The sequence below is a fragment of the Dendropsophus ebraccatus genome, chromosome 5 (genome assembly GCF_027789765.1).
Source record: "Dendropsophus ebraccatus isolate aDenEbr1 chromosome 5, aDenEbr1.pat, whole genome shotgun sequence".
Classification (NCBI taxonomy): Eukaryota; Metazoa; Chordata; class Amphibia; order Anura; family Hylidae; genus Dendropsophus; species Dendropsophus ebraccatus.
The window spans coordinates 98,723,421-98,746,778 of NC_091458.1; the positions used below are offsets into that span (position 1 = coordinate 98,723,421).

At 41.7% G+C, this 23,358-nt stretch overlaps 1 protein-coding gene across 1 annotated transcript; it reads left to right on the plus strand.

Moving 5' to 3' along the window:
- Nucleotides 1-2,629: 2,629 nt before the first annotated feature.
- On the plus strand, nucleotides 2,630-4,157 carry SOX1 (SRY-box transcription factor 1). Its single transcript, XM_069972371.1, has one exon. The coding sequence runs from the start codon at nucleotides 2,869-2,871 to the stop codon at nucleotides 4,054-4,056; it is 1,188 nt and encodes a 395-aa protein (XP_069828472.1). The 5' UTR covers nucleotides 2,630-2,868; the 3' UTR covers nucleotides 4,057-4,157.
- The last annotated feature ends 19,201 nt before the right edge of the window (nucleotides 4,158-23,358 follow it).

A 23,358-nucleotide genomic window follows, 5' to 3' on the forward strand; every position in this document is an offset into this window, starting at 1 on the left:
GATGGCTCTCAGGGGGAGGAATGATCCCACCACAGCTGGATGGCTCTCAGGGGGAGGAATGATCCCACCACAGCTGGATGGCTCTCAGGGGGAGGAATGATCCCACCACAGCTGGATGGCTCTCAGGGGGAGGAATGATCCCACCACAGCTGGATGGCTCTCGGGGGGAGGAATGATCCCACCACAGCTGGATGGCTCTCAGGGGGAGGAATGATCCCACCACAGCTGGATGGCTCTCAGGGGGAGGAATGATCCCACCACAGCTGGATGGCTCTCGGGGGGAGGAATGATCCCACCACAGCTGGATGGCTCTCAGGGGGAGGAATGATCCCACCACAGCTGGATGGCTCTCAGGGGGAGGAATGATCCCACCACAGCTGGATGGCTCTCAGGGGGAGGAATGATCCCACCACAGCTGGATGGCTCTCAGGGGGAGGAATGATCCCTCCACAGCTGGATGGCTCTCAGGGGGAGGAATGATCCCACCACAGCTGGATGGCTCTCAGGGGGAGGAATGATCCCTCCACAGCTGGATGGCTCTCAGGGGGAGGTATGATCCCACCACAGCTGGATGGCTCTCAGGGGGAGGAATGATCCCACCACAGCTGGATGGCTCTCAGGGGGAGAAATGATCCCATCACAGCTGGATGGCTCTCAGGGGGAGGAATGATCCCACCACAGCTGGATGGCTCTCAGGGGGAGGAATGATCCCACCACAGCTGGATGGCTCTCAGGGGGAGGAATGATCCCACCACAGCTGGATGGCTCTCAGGGGGAGAAATGATCCCATCACAGCTGGATGGCTCTCAGGGGGAGGAATGATCCCACCACAGCTGGATGGCTCTCAGGGGGAGGAATGATCCCACCACAGCTGGATGGCTCTCCTATTATTATACTGCACACTTTCCTCTATGTGGTAAGGCTTGGCATAATATGGTGGCTGCTCAGAGCTCATCAAATAGGATTGTAGAGGACCTCTGTCTCCTTATGAGCAGAGACATCATACAGGCTCTCACCGTATTCTCTGTAGTAGCAGCTATATAGAAGCTGTGTCAGGCATAGAGCCAGCAATCCTATGGGAATGGCAGGTCACTTAGCTGCTGCTTCTGGGGTGACCCCCTGAGATACACTGCCCCCCCCAGGTAACAGGCAGCTGGGAGTCTCCTGCCTCCTTCTGTTTCTTACCACCGCTGCGACCTGTTGTGGAGAGGTAGTGGCTGCCATTGTGTGGGGAGGTGGGTGGCCTCGGGAGGAGCAGGGCACAGCTGGTTCTACTTGCAGGAATGTGGCCCCTCTGGTGAGCTGCAAACTGCTGCAAACTGCTGCAAATTCCTGTCAGCCCTATTGTCTCCATCCTGCAAATGTAACCTCCTCCGGCTCCAGGAGTCATGTCCTGTATCTAACCCTGGAGGTAGCATGGGACTATGGAAACAGAAACTATATAAATATATATATATATATATATATATATATATATATATATATATATATATATATATATATTACAGAAATGTGAAATGTGGAGTGAGGAATGAGTGTTGTTGTACCTGGTGCTCGCACTTCTTCATCTGTATTATCAGTCTATCTATCGATGGATCTGGGGCGATTACTGATGTATGGATGCCTCCAGGCTCTATGTACAATTCGTATTGAGTGAATTTAGTTTTTTTTCTGAGATCAGATGCATTAGGAAGTAGCAGCTCTCTCCATCCATTACAATTACGACTGAGCTCCACAGCTGCCCTGATGGAGATGGGCTCAGAGTTGTGGCAGATGAGTGCCTGTCAGCTGAGTGACCCATGTGTGACTGTCTCTGTGCTGTCCCTCAGCCGCCCCCTGCCTTCTCCTCACACCTCCAGTCTCCCTGCACCATACAATCCGCACCATACAATCCGCACCATACAATCTGCACCATACAATCCGCACCATACAATCTGCTAGCACAACTTTTCCCAGCTCTGCGCATACATTGCACCATGCACCCGTATTCCATTTGTTCTTTTAGGAAATGTCGCAGTAAATCGCTTCTACTTCAGTAATATGAGATGCAGTGAGTGAGCCTGCCCTGCTCCCCCATCCCTGGCACCGGTTGCCCCTCTGCCAGTGGTATTTGCAGCTCATCCCACCCTTGCTATGGTGGCTATTTCCCCCGTGACGTCACGGCCGGCGTCCTGCTAATCACACCCCCTCCCCTCATGCCGGGCTGTGTGTGACATGCGGCGGCTGCGCACGCCCCCTTCCCCCGGGCTCAGCCCTCCCCTCCCCGCCGGCCGCCGGCCTCCCATTGGCCAAGGCAAAATCATTTAATGGCAGGCGGCGTGCGGGGTATGGCTGCTGTTCGCTGCCGCTAGTGTCTCATGCCGCCGGCACACATCGCCCTGTCCTGCTGTAGCATAGAGAGACGGCAGCGCTGATTCCGGTGCCCCCCTCGTTGGCATCCTGTGTGACGAGGACCGACCACTGTACCGGACTGGAGAAGACTTCACTTTCACTCTTCTCCCTCTGAGAGACTGACTGACCTCCCGTGTCCCCCCGCCATGCCGTGCACCTGCTGAGGCTGCACCCCCATCCGGGATACGGACGCGGCCGAGGAGCCTCTCGCCAGCAGCGGAGTGCCGAGGAGCGGAGTGCCGAGGAGCGGAGAGAGCGGAGCGCGGAGGAAAGTTTCCGCGTGTCCCCACCTGTTGTGCGAGCGCCGCATCCGCCATCCCGGACGAGCAGCACAAAGTTTTCCCCGAGTTGTCTCTCCGCCCAGAACTGATGCCCCGGGCTTGTCCCGCACTGTAGACACAAGCCAGCCGAGGAGCAGCCCGGTGCCCCCGCCGCACCGACCCCAGCCCTGTGCAGAGAGCCCTGACAGCCGTGTGAATGTACAGCATGATGATGGAGACGGACTTGCACTCCCCCGGGGTTCAGCCCCCCAGTAACACGGGGCAGGCCGGGGGAGGAGGGGGGAACAAGGCCAGCCAGGACCGGGTGAAGCGGCCCATGAACGCCTTCATGGTGTGGTCCCGGGGGCAGAGGAGGAAGATGGCGCAGGAGAACCCCAAGATGCACAACTCGGAGATCAGCAAGCGGCTGGGGGCAGAGTGGAAAGTCATGTCCGAGGCGGAGAAGAGGCCCTTCATAGACGAGGCCAAGCGGCTGCGCGCCCTGCACATGAAGGAGCACCCGGATTACAAGTACCGGCCCCGGCGCAAGACCAAGACCCTGCTCAAGAAGGACAAGTACTCCCTGGCCGGGGGGCTGCTGCACGGCGGGGGGCACATGGGGGTAGGGCTGAGCCCCGGCGGAGGGGCAGGCGGAGGAGCAGCGGGAGGTGGCGGCACCGGCGGAGTGGTGGTGCAGCGCCTGGAAAGCCCGAGCTCCGGGGCATCTGCCGGGGCCGGAGGATACGCTCACATGAACGGTTGGGCTAATGGGGCTTACCCGGGCTCGGTGGCCGCCGCGGCAGCTGCTGCCATGATGCAGGAGGCTCAGCTCGCCTATAGCCAACAGCAGCAGCAGCACCCTGGCAGCGGGGGGCACCACCCGCACCACCCGCATCATCCCCACCACCACCCGCATCACCACCCGCACCACAACCCCCCTCCGCACCCACCGCCGCCGCCCCCCCAGCCCATGCACCGCTATGACATGAGTGCCCTGCAGTACAGCCTGTTACCCGGGGCGCAGAGCTACATGAGCGCTTCTCCCTCCAGCTACGGGGCCCTGGGCTACTCGTCCAGCCAGCAGCAGCACCAGGGCTCCCCGTCCTCCGCGGTCTCCTCAGGCTCCCTCAGCGCCCTGGGCTCCCTGGTCAAATCCGAGCCCAGCGTCAGCCCCCCTGTGAGCGGAGGAGGCTCGCACAGCCGGCCGCCCTGCCCGGGGGACCTGCGGGAGATGATCAGTATGTACTTACCGAGCGGGGGAGAGGCCGGAGACCCGGCGGCTGCTGCGGCGGCGGCGGCAGCAGCGGCGGCAGCGGCAAATAGCAGACTGCACAGCTTACCCCAACACTACCAGGGGGCAACCGGCACGGGGGTAAACGGCACCGTGCCCCTCACACACATCTGATAGCCGGACACTGACTAGAACTTTCAGGGCACAGGGACTATGGCAAAGCTGCCCCTGGCATCGCAGGGCACTCAGTGCGATGATCACCTGCCCCTGGCATCGCAGGGCACCTACACCCCCCTGGCATCGCAGGGCACCTACACCCCCCTGGCATCGCAGGGCACCTACACCCCCCCTGCCCCTGGCATCGCAGGGCACCTACATCCCCCCCTGCCCCTGGCATCGCAGGGCACCTCCACCCCCCCTGCCCCTGGCATCGCAGGGCATCTACACCCCCCTGGCATCGCAGGGCACCTCCACCCCCCCTGGCATCCTAGGGCACCTACATCCCCCCTACCCCTGGCATCGCAGGGCACCTCCACCCCCCCTGGCATCGCAGGGCACCTCCACCCCCCTGGCATCGCAGGGCACCTACATCCCCCCTGCCCCTGGCATCGCAGGGCATCTGCACCCTCTGAGTGATCACTGCCCAGAACTTGTCACTTGTTTCCTTTTGTACAGAAATGTTTTCATGTTTTGATGATTGTAAAATAATATTATTAATAATAATATGAATAATAATAATAATATGGAAGAGATGGAAAGTGAAGGTAATAATAATCATCATTCTGGCCCGTGTAGACCCCCGATAGCCCCCGGTCCGGTGGGCTCTGTACAGTATTTATCGGTAGCTTAGCAGCGGACCCTTTTCTTTCTGTTCCTTTGGCCCCAGGTTGCGGTTTTCGTTTTGCTTCTCCTGATCTTGTGACGCGGATTATTTATGGCTCTAGAGTAGCTTCCTTCCCTTCTTCCCTTCTATTCGTTCCTTCTTTTTTGTAGCCTTTCTGTATTTGTTTTTCTCCTTATTTCTTGTACATTGCTGGTGAAATCTTTTTTTATTCTAGCCGGTGCGGATTCCGATTGTGTACATAGTTTATTAAACGTATTCTCTGCTTTAAAAAAAAAGAAAGAAAAGAAAACCAAGTCATCAAAAGGATGAGGTGAATTTTAAGCAAAATAAATTTTTAAAATGAAACAGAGCTAGATGTTTTTTTTATTGAATATATTTCCTCAGATAATTGGATGTGGCCATTGTCACCAAATGACATGCATAGGTTTCCATGGTGGGATTGTTATTTTACTGAATAATTTGATGTTCTTTTCCTCTTCTCCCTTCTCAGCCGTATTCATCATACTGTCTTCGCCGGGCTGTGCGTTTCTTGATATTATTTAGGAGCAAAGTTTTATACTGGCGAATGGTTATTGCTGAACATAGACATCAATGCTGTTTAGCCTTTTTTCATTGATTATAGTTTGTTATGTGTTTTTTATGGGCTATTTAAGAAAAACTATCCTACACTAAATACAGTATCAGAGCAGATAGTAAAATCTAACGGAATTGGGGCAGTTATCCTCACTATGTAGATAGGTAGAGAAGTTGTGTGGCCCCCTCCCCAGATACATGACAAGCAGACATTTCCTCCACAGTGCGTTAAATACGCTCAGTGCCCAACAAACCGCTCCGATCTGCACTGCACCCATTGTAATTACCGCACTAATGACTGATCCTTTTGTGTTCTCTTAGCTTTTTACTTGCTTCGTTAAACCCATTGCAACATTTTCATTAAGACCTCTATTAATTTAATGATGTCATAATTAAGCTCTATTAAAGCTGAACTTTTCCATGTTTACAGGGCAATACTTTTCAGAGGTGTGCCTGGGTTCAGCTCCACGATTCCATTGGCACTGCTATTTAGATTTTATTTTTATTGAAAACACACACACACACACACACACACACACACACACACACACACACACACACACACACACACACACACACACACACACACACACACACACACATCCAAATGTGGGATTCCTATGTCTGTTGAGAATGAAGTTTGTAGCAGTTATGGAATTGTCTGCTATCTGAGAATCCAGGCTTATCAGCTGGGGAGACAATATCATTCCTGCGCTGTAGCTTTCACTTGTCAGGCATTTCCTTGTATTGCTGGAATGCAGAATAATTACTACAATTGCATGGAGAGGAATGAGTGGAGTAGTGGGAAATTTCCTGCGGGAAAGATGACAGTCAGCGCTGAATATGAAGGGTGCTTCTAAAGTGCTGGGCCTCACTAAAATAATAGCCGCAACCTCTGGGTACTAATATGAGTAATAATATATACACACACATATATATACACACACATATATATATATATATATATATATATATATATATATATATATATATATATATATATAGTTAGTGTGTGTGTGTGTGTGTGTGTGTGTGTATATATATATATATATATATATATATATATATATAGATAGATATAGATATATATTATTATTTTTTTTTCCATCATAGTAAATAGGTTTAATTAAATAATAAGAAATATTTGTACTTGTTTTTGCACACTATAATTTTTGCGGCTGTTTCTTTTAGGATCAGTGGTATTATTTGGGATCAGTTGTATTATTTAGGATCAGTTGTATTATTCAGGATCAGTTGTATTATTCAGGATCAGTTGTATAATTATTCACCTGATTATTTCAGTGACATCAAATCGTTGAAGGGTCCTCAGGCTGGTAACGCAGGTTGTGCAGCCCAGTGTCTATGCAATGTGTCAGCAGAGATTAAGATGAATAGGACTGGGCATGGGGCACCGTGTTTTGTATTTTCACAGAGTGGGATTACTGCACACAAGTCCTGACCCCGGGGTCATCTGAGAGTCAAACTCTTTTACTATCACTGGATCTAGTGGGAAAGAAAAGGCTCAAATCGCCCAGACAACATTGTCAACAAGTGACTTGTCATTCCCCGGACCCATAGACAGTGTCATCCCAATTATAGCCCTTAATATTAGAAACTCTGAACTGTCCATATAATAACATGTTGTAGTTCTGGGTCCCTAATAAGGGACAATTGAGACCACAACCTGTATGGAAGGTGCCTATACAAAGAGCATAGGTTCCCATCAGTAGGCTGTAATGTAAAGTTATTGACCTATTCTATATAGTGTTGGAGTGTGTGTGTGTGTGTGTGTGTGTGTGTGTGTGTGTGTGGGGGGGGGGGGGTTGCTTATTATTTCTGAATGGGATTATGATAAATAAGAACCTTTGTGATTATTGGAGTAATAGAAATATGATATTGTTTTTCTTCCTTCCCTTATAAAGAAGCTAGCAGAATAGTGTGAGATCTAAAGGGTTAATGCCCCCTCCAGGGCAATGAGCTGCAGGCAGGGCATGCGCTTGGCTGGAGGACAGACAGAGGGGTCTCAGCTACCCCGGGTAAGCATGAAATTGCTCGATGTTCCCAGCAGAAAGGCAGGAGCAGCAGCAGCTAAGCCCCCCTAGAGGCACATGGTTAGAGCTGGGATTTAATGGAGCGAGCAGGGTAAATGCTGCTCCCAATGGACAATGCAGATTAAAGCTGCCAGTTAAATTGGATCAAACTATGTAAATGAGGAGATGTGAGCATTATGGGGAGAGGACACGCTGGAGGAGCAGATAGCCTTCCTGGGAGTATTAGCCAGGGCTGCTGCCTGATCATTACACACAAGTGTCAAAGTGATAATGTTAGAACTGGAGTTCCTAGGCTTCTGGATCAATTACTGGCTGACTGCTCCTGTACAAAGATCACTAAGCAGGAGTATTTAGCACCACAGATATGATCAGCCCAGGGAGATTAGTCCATTCTACAGAGGCTGCCTGATCCCTGGGCACTGAGGGCACAAGGAGCCAGCACATGGCTTTATTACATTATTACATACTATATATTACATGCACAGGGCTTTATCACATACTATATACTAGATGCACAGGGCTTTATCACATACTATATACTAGATGCACAGGGGTTTATTACATACTATATACTAGATGCACAGGGCTTAGATTTGCTTTCATATGCCTTTTACTACTCACCATTTCTCCACATAGTCTGTCCCATCATGTTCTTGTATAATTTTCCCTAAAGAGAGTTCTCTGTGTTGTATACGGATAGGTGGACTTGCACTAAAACTTTCCATTATGTAGACTATGAAAGGGAATTGTGATTTACATGTATTTGATGCCTGTCTATTCAGGATGACATATAGTGTAGTAGTTGCATGGAACAAACGTCCAGCAGATGTGGTTGGTAAATCCATCAATAGGTGAATATAAACCTGCCTGAGATAAACATATATCTATGTTAATAATAATAATAATAATAATAATAATAATAATAATAAATAGAATGGTAGACTAGATGGATCGGGTGCTCTTTTTTGCAGACAATCTTCTCTGCTTCTATGGGATGGGATACATATTAGTGGCCTGTGGACAAGACAGACTTCTAGCTATGTGTGTGAGGCAGTTCTTACTATGAAGGTAATGCAGCATAGGAAGCAGGGTCAGGGGGGTAGGTAGTGACTGCCTGCTCGGGTTGTCCTCAGAAGCATGAGGATACCAGAAAACTTCACCAGATCAACGCTGACAACTTTCAGCCTATTGTTATGTGTATATGTGAGGCCAGCTACAATATTTTCATTGGTTTCATTGAATGTGCCAGACCTGGTAATATAAAGTGTTCTGTAAGAAAATGCCAGGATGAACTCAGTGAACACTATGTTACCTCACCAGCAGTATCCACCATTACTTTTCTATGAACACATGATTGTGAAGTTTTGTCTTTTTAGCTTTATTCTCCCCATAGCTGTGTGTGAAAATGACATTACATGCTTTGAAGAAGATAACAGTTTTTAAATATGCAGCAACTTGCTGATCTCTACTCTTTTGTCTGACAAGAAGACTACCTGTACAAGACCTATACATTTAGAATATATATAGAACATATATAATTCTGATTTTTACCAAATCAGATTTCTAGAAATTCTTATTCTCACAATGGCCATGTGTATAGCTATTCCAAAACCTGTTCCTGCAAGGAGTAAAGTAACAAAGTAAAGTAGCTTATATATTTTGTTTCATTTCTACACATTATAACAATTGTGTGCAGATTCAGATGAAAGGTTGTATCTTGTCAAGCAAAATTGAAAATTAATAGATAGATAATTAGGTCAGGAAAATGTATATCTCCCTCTTCTAATATGCCAGAAGAAAAACATGTGCTCAAAGGAGGATCGGCTGTGGATTTACACCAGGAGTCAGTTTAAAAATAAAAATAAATGATCTATCTATCTAACAATAATATTTTAAAAACATTGTAATATAATTAATAATAATAACAATAATATATATATATATATATATATATATATATATATATATAATTGTATATAATATATATATATATATATATATATATATATATATTGGATTTTGGATATTTATTTAAATCAAATGTCTAATTTTACTACATAATGCCTGTAACTAAGGAAGTCTAAAAACAAATCCTCTCCCCCATTCCATATTGCAAATAAACAGGTGTATTATTTTCAGCTTATTTTCATATTCCTATATCTGGTTCATTTTCTGACAGTTAGAAACATAACATTTAGAATTTTTATTTAAATGTATTTTATTCCAATACCACCACAGTTGCTTCAAGAAGGTCTCCATTTTCACTTTACCATCTCAAATTCATAGGTCCTCCAACCAACTTTATGTGATAAGTATGTGGTAAAATATGCATTAAAATCTATACAATTTAGAACATGTATATGCAGACATATTAAGTCTCATTAGTCTTCTGAGATCTCTTCCACCTTTCTTTCCCACATTACTTCAGAATGATCTATATCATCTTCCTGTGAACTTTTAAGATAAGATGCAAAGGTTCTTAAATATTCTAAAAGAATGTTAATATTTCTGAATGATCCAATTTAAACACTCATGTAAGTTGCTCACACATTTCATATTACAACTGTAAATGCTGTCATAATTCTTATTTGGAATGTCATGCTAATTTTCTGACCCTATTTAAAACATATACAAAGGTGTATATCCCTTCTAATTCCAACACATGAAATATATTCATTTAATCAGTAGAGAGTTCCTTCCAAGAGGAGTAGGTGCTAAATGCCCTAAGGCTGGGTCCACACATAGTATTTTCATCAGTATTTTTTTTAACAAAACCAGTTTACAACCCAAAGAAGTTATGGGTCTTTCCAATTATAGTATTTCTTGGTTGGTTCCACTCCTGGTTTTGGCTAAAAATACTGACCAAATTTTGACCGAAACATTGATCAAAATATTGTGTGTGAACATAATCTAATGTTTAAGCTTCTCTAGACTTATGCGCTAAACTCAATTTACAAACATTTTAAATCAGATAATCGGGCATGCTAAGTATAATATTGGTCAAACTTTTTTTGATCCATATCAGGATACTTTGGAAATCATGCCTTAATTTTACTTCTAAATACATTTGCACACATTTCATACTTAATTCTTTGAATTCAAACCTTTTCTTGATTTTAAATAAATAAAATTTATTTATAAATAAATAAAATAAGTACAAATGAGACAACATGTAGGCTAAATGAATTTTACTAAAAGACTCATGAGGCAAGCTTTTTATTATGTTCTAATGGAACATATATATATATATATATATATATAAGGCTTCTGTCAGAGACACATTTTGCATGCCTTTCTTTAGGGAGCTAAGAAAAAAACAAAAACACCCCACACAACCTTTGTGTATTAGATTAGGCATTTTTTATTTAGCATTTTATCCCCGTGTTGTTTTCATTACAAGTCTTCATTATTTCATCATGATATTTGCCCTAAAAGACCCCCAAACTTAAAAACATCATGTGGGTATAGAGTTTCCTATTTCCCTATGCACTCTCAGCTAATATCTGGCTGCAGCCTTCTTGAGACAAAAAAAATGCCATGTGCCATTTTTTCTTTTTGGTGCTGTCTAGTGTGACAGTACCATTGGTCTGGTATTAGCCCAACAGGAAACAAAAAAGTTTTTCTTAGCTGGGAATACTTTGAATATGTCCATGGCTCATGTCGCTTTCTTTTTTTCTTGTGTACTACAAATATGTGGTAATAATAGGACACATACTATGGACTTTGTTTTGTGCCCAGTGGCATCAGTTGGGATGCTGGATGTCTCTGCAAGGCTTCCATAAGATACAAGTGTTGCATGGATTTTATTGGGTTGAAAAGCAGCACAAATGCCAGTAGTTTTTCCTGCTTTTTGGCACTGGGATCTGACAGTTTTTCTGGTATTTTTTGGCAGTTTTATTTATTTTTTTTATATTTATTTTATTAAAAGTCATGTCACTCTTTTATCAAATGAAGCCAGGATTTCTATTAAAGAACAGAAAAATGCCAAAATTAACTGAAAAATGCAAAAACATCATGGGGGTATTGGTGTTTCATATTTTATTATTGACTCTTAGCTAACATCTGGCCACAGCATTTTTAAACAAAAAAAACAACAAAACAAAACAGACCATGCACCAATTTTGTCTTAGGCTTTGTCTGACAGCACCCGAAGTGATATATTAAAGTGCTGCATCCAGCGTATCTAGCTACGAACACTATGAGGGGGTTTATCTGTACACCAGTCTTACCTAAATCCTCACCCCCATGTCCCTCTGCAGATTTATTGAGAGGTGCATGCCTCTCAGTAAATTTGTTGAATTTGATGCTGTGATGCTTCAGTCTAAAATGATTTATGTCTGCTTGCAGGGGTAAGCCATGGTAAGTCAGGTATGGAGGCTGTGCCTTGCCCTATCCCCTGCCCACCCATAAGCCGTGTAGGATATATGGTCAACAAAATGTTGCAGACTCTGCACAAACCAGCTTATTTGTGCATAAATCTGCAATAAATCCTCCCCTATATGAGGGGAATGTGTGAATAAACTGTACTTTCGAGACACAGGTAAGATTTATGCATACTCTCTCTATATAGGCAAACCAGAGAAGCTAAATATTTCCATTACTATTATTGTAAACATATTAGACATTTTAAGGTTATGTTCCAACTTCATACTAACAACGACGGTTCTTTAGTGAACGGACATTGTTTAACGCTAAACCACAACCATTGTTGTAAAACTACACCTGGAAGTAATGACCCTGAAAATTTATTCTGACTATAGTATATCAAGAACGGTCCTTGTTTGCACTTATCTGTTTAGGCTGGGTTCACACTACAAATATTTCAGTCAGTATTGTGGTCCTCATATTGCAACCAAAACCAGGAGTGGATTGAAAACACAGAAAGGCTCTGTTCACACAATGTTGAAATTGAGTGGATGGCCGCCATTTAATGGCAAATATTTGCTGTTATTTTAAAACAACGGCTGTTGTATTGAAATAATGTCAGTTATTTACTGTTATATGGCGGCCATCCACTCAATTTCAACATTGTGTGAACAGATCTTTTCTGTGTTTTTAATCCACTCCTGGTTTTGGTTGCAATATGAGGACCACAATACTGACTGAAATATACGTAGTGTGAACCCAGTTATAGTGGGAACATAGCCTTACCTGTAGCATTCTTTATTGAATAGCTCAATATTTGTACTCCTTTATCCATTGAGCCTTGAGATCTATTAAAAAGAAATAATTAGCAGAAAAACGGGATATCACAGTCTTGTTTACCCATGTAAACTTGGATCCTGGGTAAAATAACTAAATCTTTTCCTGGTACTTCTTGCTGAGTTCTTTGCGCATGGCATTTGGCGTCAAAATGTTTGCCAAAAGGGTATGCTCTCACACGTTGGAGTTTCATTGTGTTATTGCAATGAAGGATGAATGTACAGCAATGAAATGATTAATTATTGCAATGAAGTGATGCAGCAATGCAATGAAATGAACAGTTATTGCAACTAAATGATGCATTTACATTGCATTTCTGTTGCATTGCTGCATGTGTGAACACAGCCAAACATAATAATTTCCTTGAAAAATCCTGCATACCTAACAATATATATATATATATTTTTAAATTAAAGGCTCATTTGTTTGCTCAAAAATCATATACAAGTACAAGTAAGCAATTGGAAACAGCTGGAAACAGATTTTTGTCATGGAAAAGGCTTACCAGACCCCAATAAATGATAGTGTGTGATATTTTCAAATATTAAGCTGCTAGGAAGATAAAAAAACACAGACTGGCTATGTTCACACACCGTCTTTTTTTAGGCAAAATAACAGCCATTGTTTGATAATTACAGCCATAAATAATGTTCATGATTATTTTATTACTGTAAAATAACAGTAACATGTTGTGTGAACATAGCCCATAAGAAAGAAGAAAGAGTATATATATATATATATATATATATATATATATATATGTGTATATATATATATATATATATATATATATATATATATATATATATAATAACCGAAGAAACAAATTGTTGCACAGCAGCACAAACCTAATGTAGTAAGGGTGGGTGCCCGTCTCTCCACCCTGGCCCAGGGTGGTTGAAAGTCCAGCAATGAAGTAGGAGACAGCACGTCCAAAGATAAAGTTGAAAAAACGTGTTTAATGACACACCAGTGCGCGACGTTTCGGCTGAATCAGCCTTTCTCAAGCAGTGATACAATACAATGTAAGTAAGGTAGTATTTATACACAAGTGAAGTGAATATCAATCAGGTAATTAGTGTCATACAATCATGATAAAATGTACAAATTCAATACAATCGTGAATAAAAAATCATAAATACACACTCAATAGTGTTAAGTGAATATCCATACATATAGCACATGAAGTTGATCATGAAAACACTTAATGCTATGTGCTATTTTTCATGATCCTTATTTTTTCATGATCAACTTCATGTGCTATATGTATGGATATTCACTTAACACTATTGAGTGTGTATTTATGATTTTTTATTCACGATTGTATTGAATTTGTACATTTTATCATGATTGTATGACACTAATTACCTGATTGATATTCACTTCACTTGTGTATAAATACTACCTTACTTACATTGTATTGTATCACTGCTTGAGAAAGGCTGATTCAGCCGAAACGTCGCGCACTGGTGTGTCATTAAACACGTTTTTTCAACTTTATCTTTGGACGTGCTGTCTCCTACTTCATTGCTATATATAATAACCAGCACACCAAACCAAATAATCAATAATGAATTCTTTATTCAGTTATCAAGATATTCTAATATAGGCTATGTTCCCACTACGTTTGTTTTTAGAAAAGACAATGAAATCAGCGTCCGTTCTTTTCAACAGGGGTGGTATTGCATTAAATTCAATGCAATATTGCCCGATGTGTTCCAAATCTTTTCTTAAGAATTGTAGTCAATGGTTAATTGAATTGCAGGAACACCCAATGTTGACTGCAATTCAATTGTAATGGTGGTTTTACACGGAGCGATAATTCGCCCAATCGCACGATTAACGATTTTGAATGAACAATTTTTTTTTTATAACGATCGGCGTTTAGACGGAACGATACATCGTACGGAATATTCGTTTTGCGATCGTTTTGCGATCGCTTAAGCCTATCTCACACATAGGGGAAATCGTTGAAAGACTGTTTACACTGAACAATCTGCGAATTTTTTGCTAACGATCAACGACGATTTGAGAACTTGTTGAAAGATCAAAATGAACGATTTTTCGCTCGTCGCTTGATCGTTTGCTGCGTTTACACGTACGATTATCGTTCCAATTCGACCGTTATCGTGCAAATTCGAACGATACATCGTTCCGTGTAAAACCACCATAAGAAGATAATGTTCCTGCAGCCGATACAGGATACTGAATGCCACCGTGTCTGGCAGTATAACACCAATGGATGGTGTTATACTAAATGTGAACATAGCCATACACAGACAACATCTAAAATCAATTAAAAAAACATAGCACTACACAGGAATATTTAAAGTGTCACTGTCGTGAAATTTTTTTTGGCAGAAATCAATAGTCCAGGCGATTTTAAGAAACTTTGTAATTGGGTTTATTATCCGAAAAATGCATTTTTATCATGAAAAAGCAGTTTGAAGCTCTCCCCCCTGTCTTCATTGTTCTCCTATGGAGAGAGCTAAAGAAAAGACCAAAACAGGACAACAAAGAGTTAATCTACAAATCCCTCACCGGTTATCTCTTCTGACCATCACCAGTGACCTGTCTGAGCTCAAGCTCCGTGCCTGTAATCCTCTGTTATCTGCTTTCTGCTGCCGGCTAACTCCCTCCTTCCTCCACCCCCCTCCCCTCTCCCTAGAGCAGACAGGGTACGACTCCTGCAACAAGTCACAATTTTCAGATTTTTTGGAGTGGATGAAAAAGAGGAAGGAGGGGGGGACCTGGGAAAAGGCTTTTTACATGCAGATAATGGCAGATTTGGCTAATAAACCCAATTACAAAGTTTCTTAAAATCGCCTGGACTATTGATTTCTGCAAAAAAAAAAAAAAAATACGACAGTGACTCTTTAAGGTAGTAAACTTGTCCCAGGACCCTGACATGTACATATAAAAATCTGATTTAAATAAATTAAGTAGTCAATGTAAACTGCTAGAATACTCTACAAATGGTGCAGATAAACTGCAAGTGCTATATGCAACACCAGAGAGCAACACAGAGATACAGTTACTAACATAGAATGTACAAAACAAGCAGGTGTACCAGCAATTAGAAAAATATTACTAGATGAGAAGAAGCTGGGATGGACAATGTCAGGGCCCACCGATCCCCACATGTTTCGTCTCGCTAGGGCATCCTGGGCAACTGCAGCCCTCCAGCTGTAAGAGAACTACAATTCATATAATGCCTGGACAATTCAAGACAGTTAAAGCCAAAACTTTGGCTGTTCAGGCATGATGGGAATTGTAGTTCTGCAACCGTTGACCTACAATTGAGCCACAGTTGCTCAGGGATGCCCAGGGGAACTTCCATAGTGGAATTTGTTGATAACTCAATAAAGCATTCATTTTTGATTATTTGGTTGGTGCACCGGTTATTCTATGTGACATACTTTTTGTTAATTCTCATGGCCTACATATCTACTTATGCCATTAACTGAACACCCCCTTTAACAACTGATCTGCGGTGCATGGTCCATCTCCCCTTTTTGTCTATATGTGAACATAGCTTTAACCATACTTTTCATTTTCTCTCCCCACTGTCTTTACTTTCAGCAGTGCATTATAAAAGTTACATTTAAATATCTAATAAAGCCATGACCAAATATCCTAAACCATTTAAATTTTGGCATCAATATTTAACATGCACTGGCCAATATGACTTTTCTTCCAGAGTAAGTTATAAGTGCCACAGAAAATCTGTAGAAGCTTTGGAAGTTAATATTCTGACACTTTTGAAATTAATTTTATCTGGTAACCCATATGTGCCAGGTGCAGGGGCGTAACTATCACTGTAGTAATTCTTAGTACCCAATGCATCCAAAATACAGCTCTAATTGTGAGCGAAAATACAATAATGTGTGAACAGGTGGAAAAAATACATTTTAATGATGGTCCTAACGAACGACAGTTGAAAAGTCCTCAATGACCTTTCTTAATATTAGAATAATTCAGTTAATGTGCTGATATTTTACTGTGATCAGTGCATAGCTCTAGATAATAGTTATCCAAATACAGAGCTTTATAGCAATAATGAGGAGTCAACTTGCCGAATGTTTGGGTTTGCACAAACCCAAACAGCATTTAAATCCTGGAGAAGGTGGATGCAGGCCAAGGACTATGGCTATATACATGTTTTCCAGGCATTCCTTGGGCTGCATTCACCTTCTCTAGGCAGCGAAATTCAAGTGTGCTAATCATTTGGGTTCAGGCAAACTTGAACTTTTGGCTCCTCTCTAATAGCAATAGAAACAGCAGTCCGTAATACTGAGATCTGATTATTTGTTGCCCAGTTCAGAAAACTCTTAACTGTGTGTAATTTTATTCCCCAAAATGGTTTTGATACAGACCTAAGGCTCATTTCACACTGCATTAAGGAATCAATATGTCACTTTCCTATAAAAAAAAGTTGGATACCAACGTATACTACAGCAGACTCATTGAGGTTTTTGGCTTAAACATAGTTATCTAGTGACTATTCAAGGGCCACTTCCTGAAAATATGCATTTATTTAGTCCTGCTAAATAAACATATATGTTCCAGGACTGTATAACTTTGTATGAAATAAATGTTTTGCATTTTTTGTGCATTTTTTAAGACAAGTGGCTGACAGATTTTTGAGGAAGCTATTGGTCCAGTTATATCTGTATGGATTGGTCATCAATATCAGATTTGTCGCTTTTAAAAACACCTGGCACCCCAATCGGCTGTTTGCCAGATCTGCAACACAAAACATCCACTGCTTAATGTATGGAACCATCTGCTTCCTGATATGTTTTATTTGTGTTACGGCAGTGCTGCAGCTCTGGAAAACAGCTGATCTTTGGTGGTACTAGGTGTGGGCACCTTACTTATCTGATATTGATTATCTATTCCAAGGAATAATTTTGATGCCAGAGGTTAAGGTTGTTATGGAAATGTCCCACATCTTGGCACGTTCTGTGTACAAGCCCTATTAAGTTAGAAAAGGCCTCTTGCCTGAAACTCGCTGATGTGTAGGACATTTCCATTGTAAGTTCAACTTCTGGTCTTAGCTATATCTGCATAAAGAAGTTTCAATGTCTTGACGCTTTAAAGTAAAAAGTCTTAGTATGTGCAAAATTCATCCCAATGGCTTATGCTAATACATTTTGTGACACACTTTCAGGTTTACACCTATATCTTGGTGTATTTCGACACATTACCAACATGTTCCAGGCAGCAAATTCTCAAGGTTTTTTTGGTCAGTTTTTCTGGTCAGTTTAGTGTTCCAACATGTTTACTAAAGGTGTGCGGCACAATTTTTTTCCCCAAAAGACACAACATTTTTGTCCAAAAACCCAGCAAGTGGGCATGTCATGGGTGGGTCTTTCAAAACCCACCACAACCAACAGATTTCCTCAGCAAACCGTCATTATATGGACAGGTTTTCTATTTTAAAACCACTTCTTGAATGACAGGGTGGTCAGGTTTTAGTTTTGTCTTGTTAAAAACCTTCCAGATTTACTAAGGGCATGTGCCACATTAATGAATTTGACACAACCGACAGCATAATGGCCTGAAATTGAGAGATTGTTAGTAAATGAGGCTCAATATGTCATATTAAGCCATGCCCATACTATGTCACATTTAGCCATGTCTATTTGTTAAGCTACAGAGAGTGATTAAAAAAATAAATGTGTTTCATATTAAAATTGGCTAAAATGTACCAATTTTTATGAAAATTTACACCACATTTGAGGTAACTGCACATTGATAAGTATAAGGCCGGTCTTACATTCACCCAGCAATCCGGCAGCAGTTCCTCCGACGCAGGAGAAAAGCACCAGGGGAACACGGGACGATGGGACAGTTTAAAGCATCCGGTGTGTTAATGCTATAGACCTGCTGTAGAATAGAATGCAACTCATGTCGTTTCCGCAATTAGCTGTGGCCTCAGTTGTCAAAAAAGAAGAACGCCAGACCGCCTGATATATATAAATATATGTGTAAAACCAGCCTTAGGCTCCATTGTGTGCAGCAGGGAATTCAGATGCGGGCGCGCACAGATGCGCTCGCATCCGAATTCAGTGGCAGTAAAGATCTTCTGGCCGGTACTGCAGTACCGGCCTGGATAATCTTTTCTGACACCGCCCGTTCCGTGACCTGACCAGGTCATGGAACTGCCAGTCTCTTACAGAGTGGGGACATGGCCTTATTCTGTTTTGCCTGCCTATGAGCCCATTATACAACTGTACACATACCAGTGCACACAGAGCCCTTTAGCCTAAAAAAGTCAGTATAGTAGTTTATTTAAACTGTGCTAACAAAGTAACAAAGACCATTTTCCAACATTTACATGTATCTAGTGACTAGCTCCAGTACGATTGCACCAGATGGAAAAACTTTAACTACAGCATTTTTGAATCACAATACTTGACTGGTCCTGCACTCTTCTCATAGGTCTGACACTGTCTGACCCCATCTAAGTTTACAGAGTACCAGAGAGGACTCTGGGTGCAATGCATTTAAGGCTAGGCTCACATAATGATTTTGCATCCTGTTGAAGGTTACTTTGTTTTCAAGATTAGGAAAGAGGTACCTGTAAAACAGGATGCAAGAGGATGCTTATGCTGTTTCATCCCATTGCCATTAAATTCAGTGGAACAAAAAAACAAGACATAAAAGGAGCCAGCACCATTTTTCTTGTTTTAGCTCACACACCGTTAAATAACACCAAAATAAGTATGCAATTTTGAGTGGGAAAAAAAACAGGTGAAAAACTGCATTTTTTTTTTTCAAAAGCAGGTCGTAAATAATGAGCATGTTAACTATTACGGATGTTATTATAAACTACATGTGCACTCTGCTGGCTAATTTCCCATTGACTTCAATGGAGAGCATTATTATAGTGACTATATGGCCACCAAGGCACTGTCATTGTAAATAACTTTTAACATGTAATCAGGCATGTCAAAATTTATTGATTGCAGTGGGTCTCACTTCTGAAGAAAGAGCATGGCAGCAGTACATTTGACACCCCGGCCACTGGCTAATTCCAACACTTTTGCTTCATTATAGTCTATAAACAGAAATTAAAAGAGGCCATATTCTGCAAAAGAAGGTAGTTTAGAATGAGCATGTTCATTAATTGGATGACTGTAATCCCTAAGGCTCTAGATTAAAGACATAACACCTCACAGGTATTGCCGTTTTTCTCAAGGTCATGACAGATGTACTAATTCGTCAAGTGTGCTGCCTGTACTAAGTGTAAGCACTTCCACAAAGGACCAAGCCAAAATAAGAATGGGTGTTAACGGGCGTTAACATAACAATATGTGAACACAGCGGGCGGCATTGCATTGCAAAGCCACCCCTGCAGTAAAGGACGAACGCTGATCAGCGCCCATTTATTTAATGCACAATTACGTTGTGTGAACGTAGCCTATATGTCACCTTGTGCTCTTATGAGCAAGCAAATCGTAGATCAAAAGAAAAAAAGGCGCACTTAGGGCCCTAAAACTTAACTATTAAGAGTATTAGAAGATAAAAACATATCAATGTACCACAGCAAAAAACAAAAACTCCATCACCCATGTGTCAAAGGATTCATCACTATACTAACAACAGGAGGGGGACATATGCTCAAAGGCAAGGGGTACAGGAGGGGGCAAGGTGCACTCTATCCACTCCTGACTGGTAAATCTATCCCTGCCTTTTGGGGTAGCCCATCTCCTTAATAGGGTGGCCCCAACCACGTAGATGTTCCCTACTCTTTGCAATTTTCAGAAGGGATGACAAACAAACATATAACACATACAACACACAAGTGTTATAAAGAAAGACACCAACAATGCAAAAACAATCCAACGCCTTTTACGTAAAGGATATGCCTGGCTCATCAGGGAATCAACAGTGTCAAAAAGTGCTATACAAGATAAATACAGTGCAGAATAGAAAAAGCATCCCCCACTGACATAGGGGTGGCACAGCAGATAGCCCAGGGGAGCAATACAGTTGTAGAGCAGTACCAAAAATGATGTATATGTGTACCCAATCCTGAAGTTTAATGTGTTAAAAGGATACACCATGTACATATGCTGGAAGAGGCATATATAGAAAAGATGCTGTACTAAATGCAATAACAATTAAGACTTGTATAAGTATACAGAATATGTCAAGCTGTATCCTTGATAGCCAAAGGTGGTTGCAGAAATATATAAAGACACAAACAATGCACAGAACAATAGTTGGTATAAATGTGATAACAACTAAGCCCTGTATACATTTAGGTATACTACTACACTTACGTATAGTAGTAAGCAGGCTCTCAAGAAGTAGATATAGTGGTTATAATATGGAAAGTATATAAATAGAGCTCTATGAATGAGTACTGAATGAGATATTATATATACGATTTAATGAGCAACAGAAAATAAAAAAAACAATAAAATGCATAAAATAAATGACATTATGTTACTTAAAATAGATTAATCACTTTGATAAATTACTTATATTCCAAAAGTATATATAGTAGTATATAGTATATAAGTTCATATAGTATTAAGGTCTAAATTTATATGACGCCAACGTTCGCTGTCTGTGCAGGGCCCTTTGCACTAGCAGCTGATGTTATAGAGATCGTATATACAGTATATGTATCAATCTGGTGTACAAGTATTCCAACCATACATAGCCTGTGATCCTCTTTAGAATTTGTCCACAGTTCAATGTAGTTATTATTTACATAAAATGTGTATAAATAAGAAAGTTTTGTGGCATTTAGTACTCTGCAGAAATGATACTCTGTGGATGTACAGTGTATACAATGATTCTGTATTTAGATTGTGGATAATCCACCTCTCACCAGGTTTCTGGCAGCTATATAGCCCCGGCAGGGAGCTAGTGGCCGAGTAGACGGCTCGTCAGTCCAGCTATGCAGTTGTCTCACTTTTGCTGTATCACTCGTGTGTCCGTGCTGTCTGCATCTCCTGCCTTGTGTAGAGTCTTACTGGAGCTGTCACAGCGTCCATATGGTGAGAGGTGGATTATCCACAACTACGATCTAAATACAGAATCATTGTATACATCCACAGAATATAATTTGTGCAGAGTACTAAATGCCACAAAACTATCTTATTTATACGCATTGGGGGAGATTTATGAAAGGGTGTAAATATACACCTGGTGTAAACTGCCCACAGCAACCAATCACAGCTCAGCTTTCAGCTCTGGTAAAATTAATAGGCGTTGTGATTGGTTGCTGTGGGCAGTTTACACCAGGTGTATATTTACACCCTTTCACAAATCTCCCCCATTTTATGTGAATAATAACTACATTGAACTGTGGACAAACTCTAACAAGGATCACAGGCTGTGTATGGTTGGAATTCTTGTACACCAGATCGTATATAGATATATACAATCTCTATAACATCAGCTGCTAGGGCAAAGGGCCCTGCACGGACAGCTAACGTTGGCTTCATATGAATTTAGACCTTAATACCATATGAACGTATATATATATCCACAACGTAGAAGAAGAAATAGCGGCCACTCACCGACTGGATCATAGACAATTTATTCCAAACGGCAACTATTATATATTTATATAATGTAGCATTCAGTACTCATTCATAGAGCTCTATTCATATACTTCCCATATTATAACCACTATACCTACTTCTTGAGAGCCTACTTACTACTATACTTCCTATAGTCCTTGGGCGCTGAGACAGTAGTGCATTCATAGTTGTTTTTTTACATCTTTTTGGGAGGGTGTAGCAAACTGATACATATTCTTCCAAGCTGTACACTTGGTAGTTAAGGGTGATTGTAGCAACATATAGGGACACAAACAATGCACAGTCCAATAGATGATAATCAGCCATAGATATCACAGCACAGAGTTAACGCCTACAATAAAATATATGATCTCATGAGTGTATCAAAGAAAATAAAGTATCTGCAAGTGATAAATATAGTCCCACTTGATACTGGGATACACCTTTCTATAGATATTCACATAAATAGGTGCCTCAACTGATAATGGCCTCCGAATATCTGCCCATCAAAATAGTTGCAGTGCTGTAAGACCATATAGAAGGATACAACAGTGAACCTGGCCAACAGCATGATACTCGCAGGAAATCAGACTGGAAAAAATATAAATGATACTTAGCATTCCCTTTGCTGTTGGATGCTATTCCTTCTGCATAGCAACGGACGCTGTTAAACGCACAACCGCTGGGCTGCATTTAGGACATTAGCGGCTAATTAGCTTTTTAAATGCAGATGTCAACGTCGACAGCTTTTCCCCTTCCCTGGTGTCTAGTGGGGGGGATGTTTTATTATTAATAAAAAAACTCCCCCAATAAAAGTTTGAATCACCCCCTTTTCCCATTTTATAAATAAAAATAAATAAATATACATGTTTGGTATCGACACGTGCGCAATCACCCAAACTAATAATTTATTTCATTCGTGATCTGGCACAGTAAACGCAAAACAATTCCAAAGTGCAAAGTTGCATATTTTTGGGAACATCAAATCCAGAAAAATTGTAATAAAAAGCAATCAAAAAGTCGCATTTGCGCAATCAAGGTACCGATAGAAAGAACACATCATGGCGCAAAAAATTACACCTCACACAGCCCCATTGAATCACCCCCCTTTTCCTATTTTATAAATAAAAATAAATAAATAAACATGTTTGGTATCGCCACTTGCGCAATCACCCAAACTAATATGTTATTTCATTCGTGATCTGGCACAGTAAACGCAAAACAATTCCAAAGTGCAAAGTTGCATATTTTTGGGAAC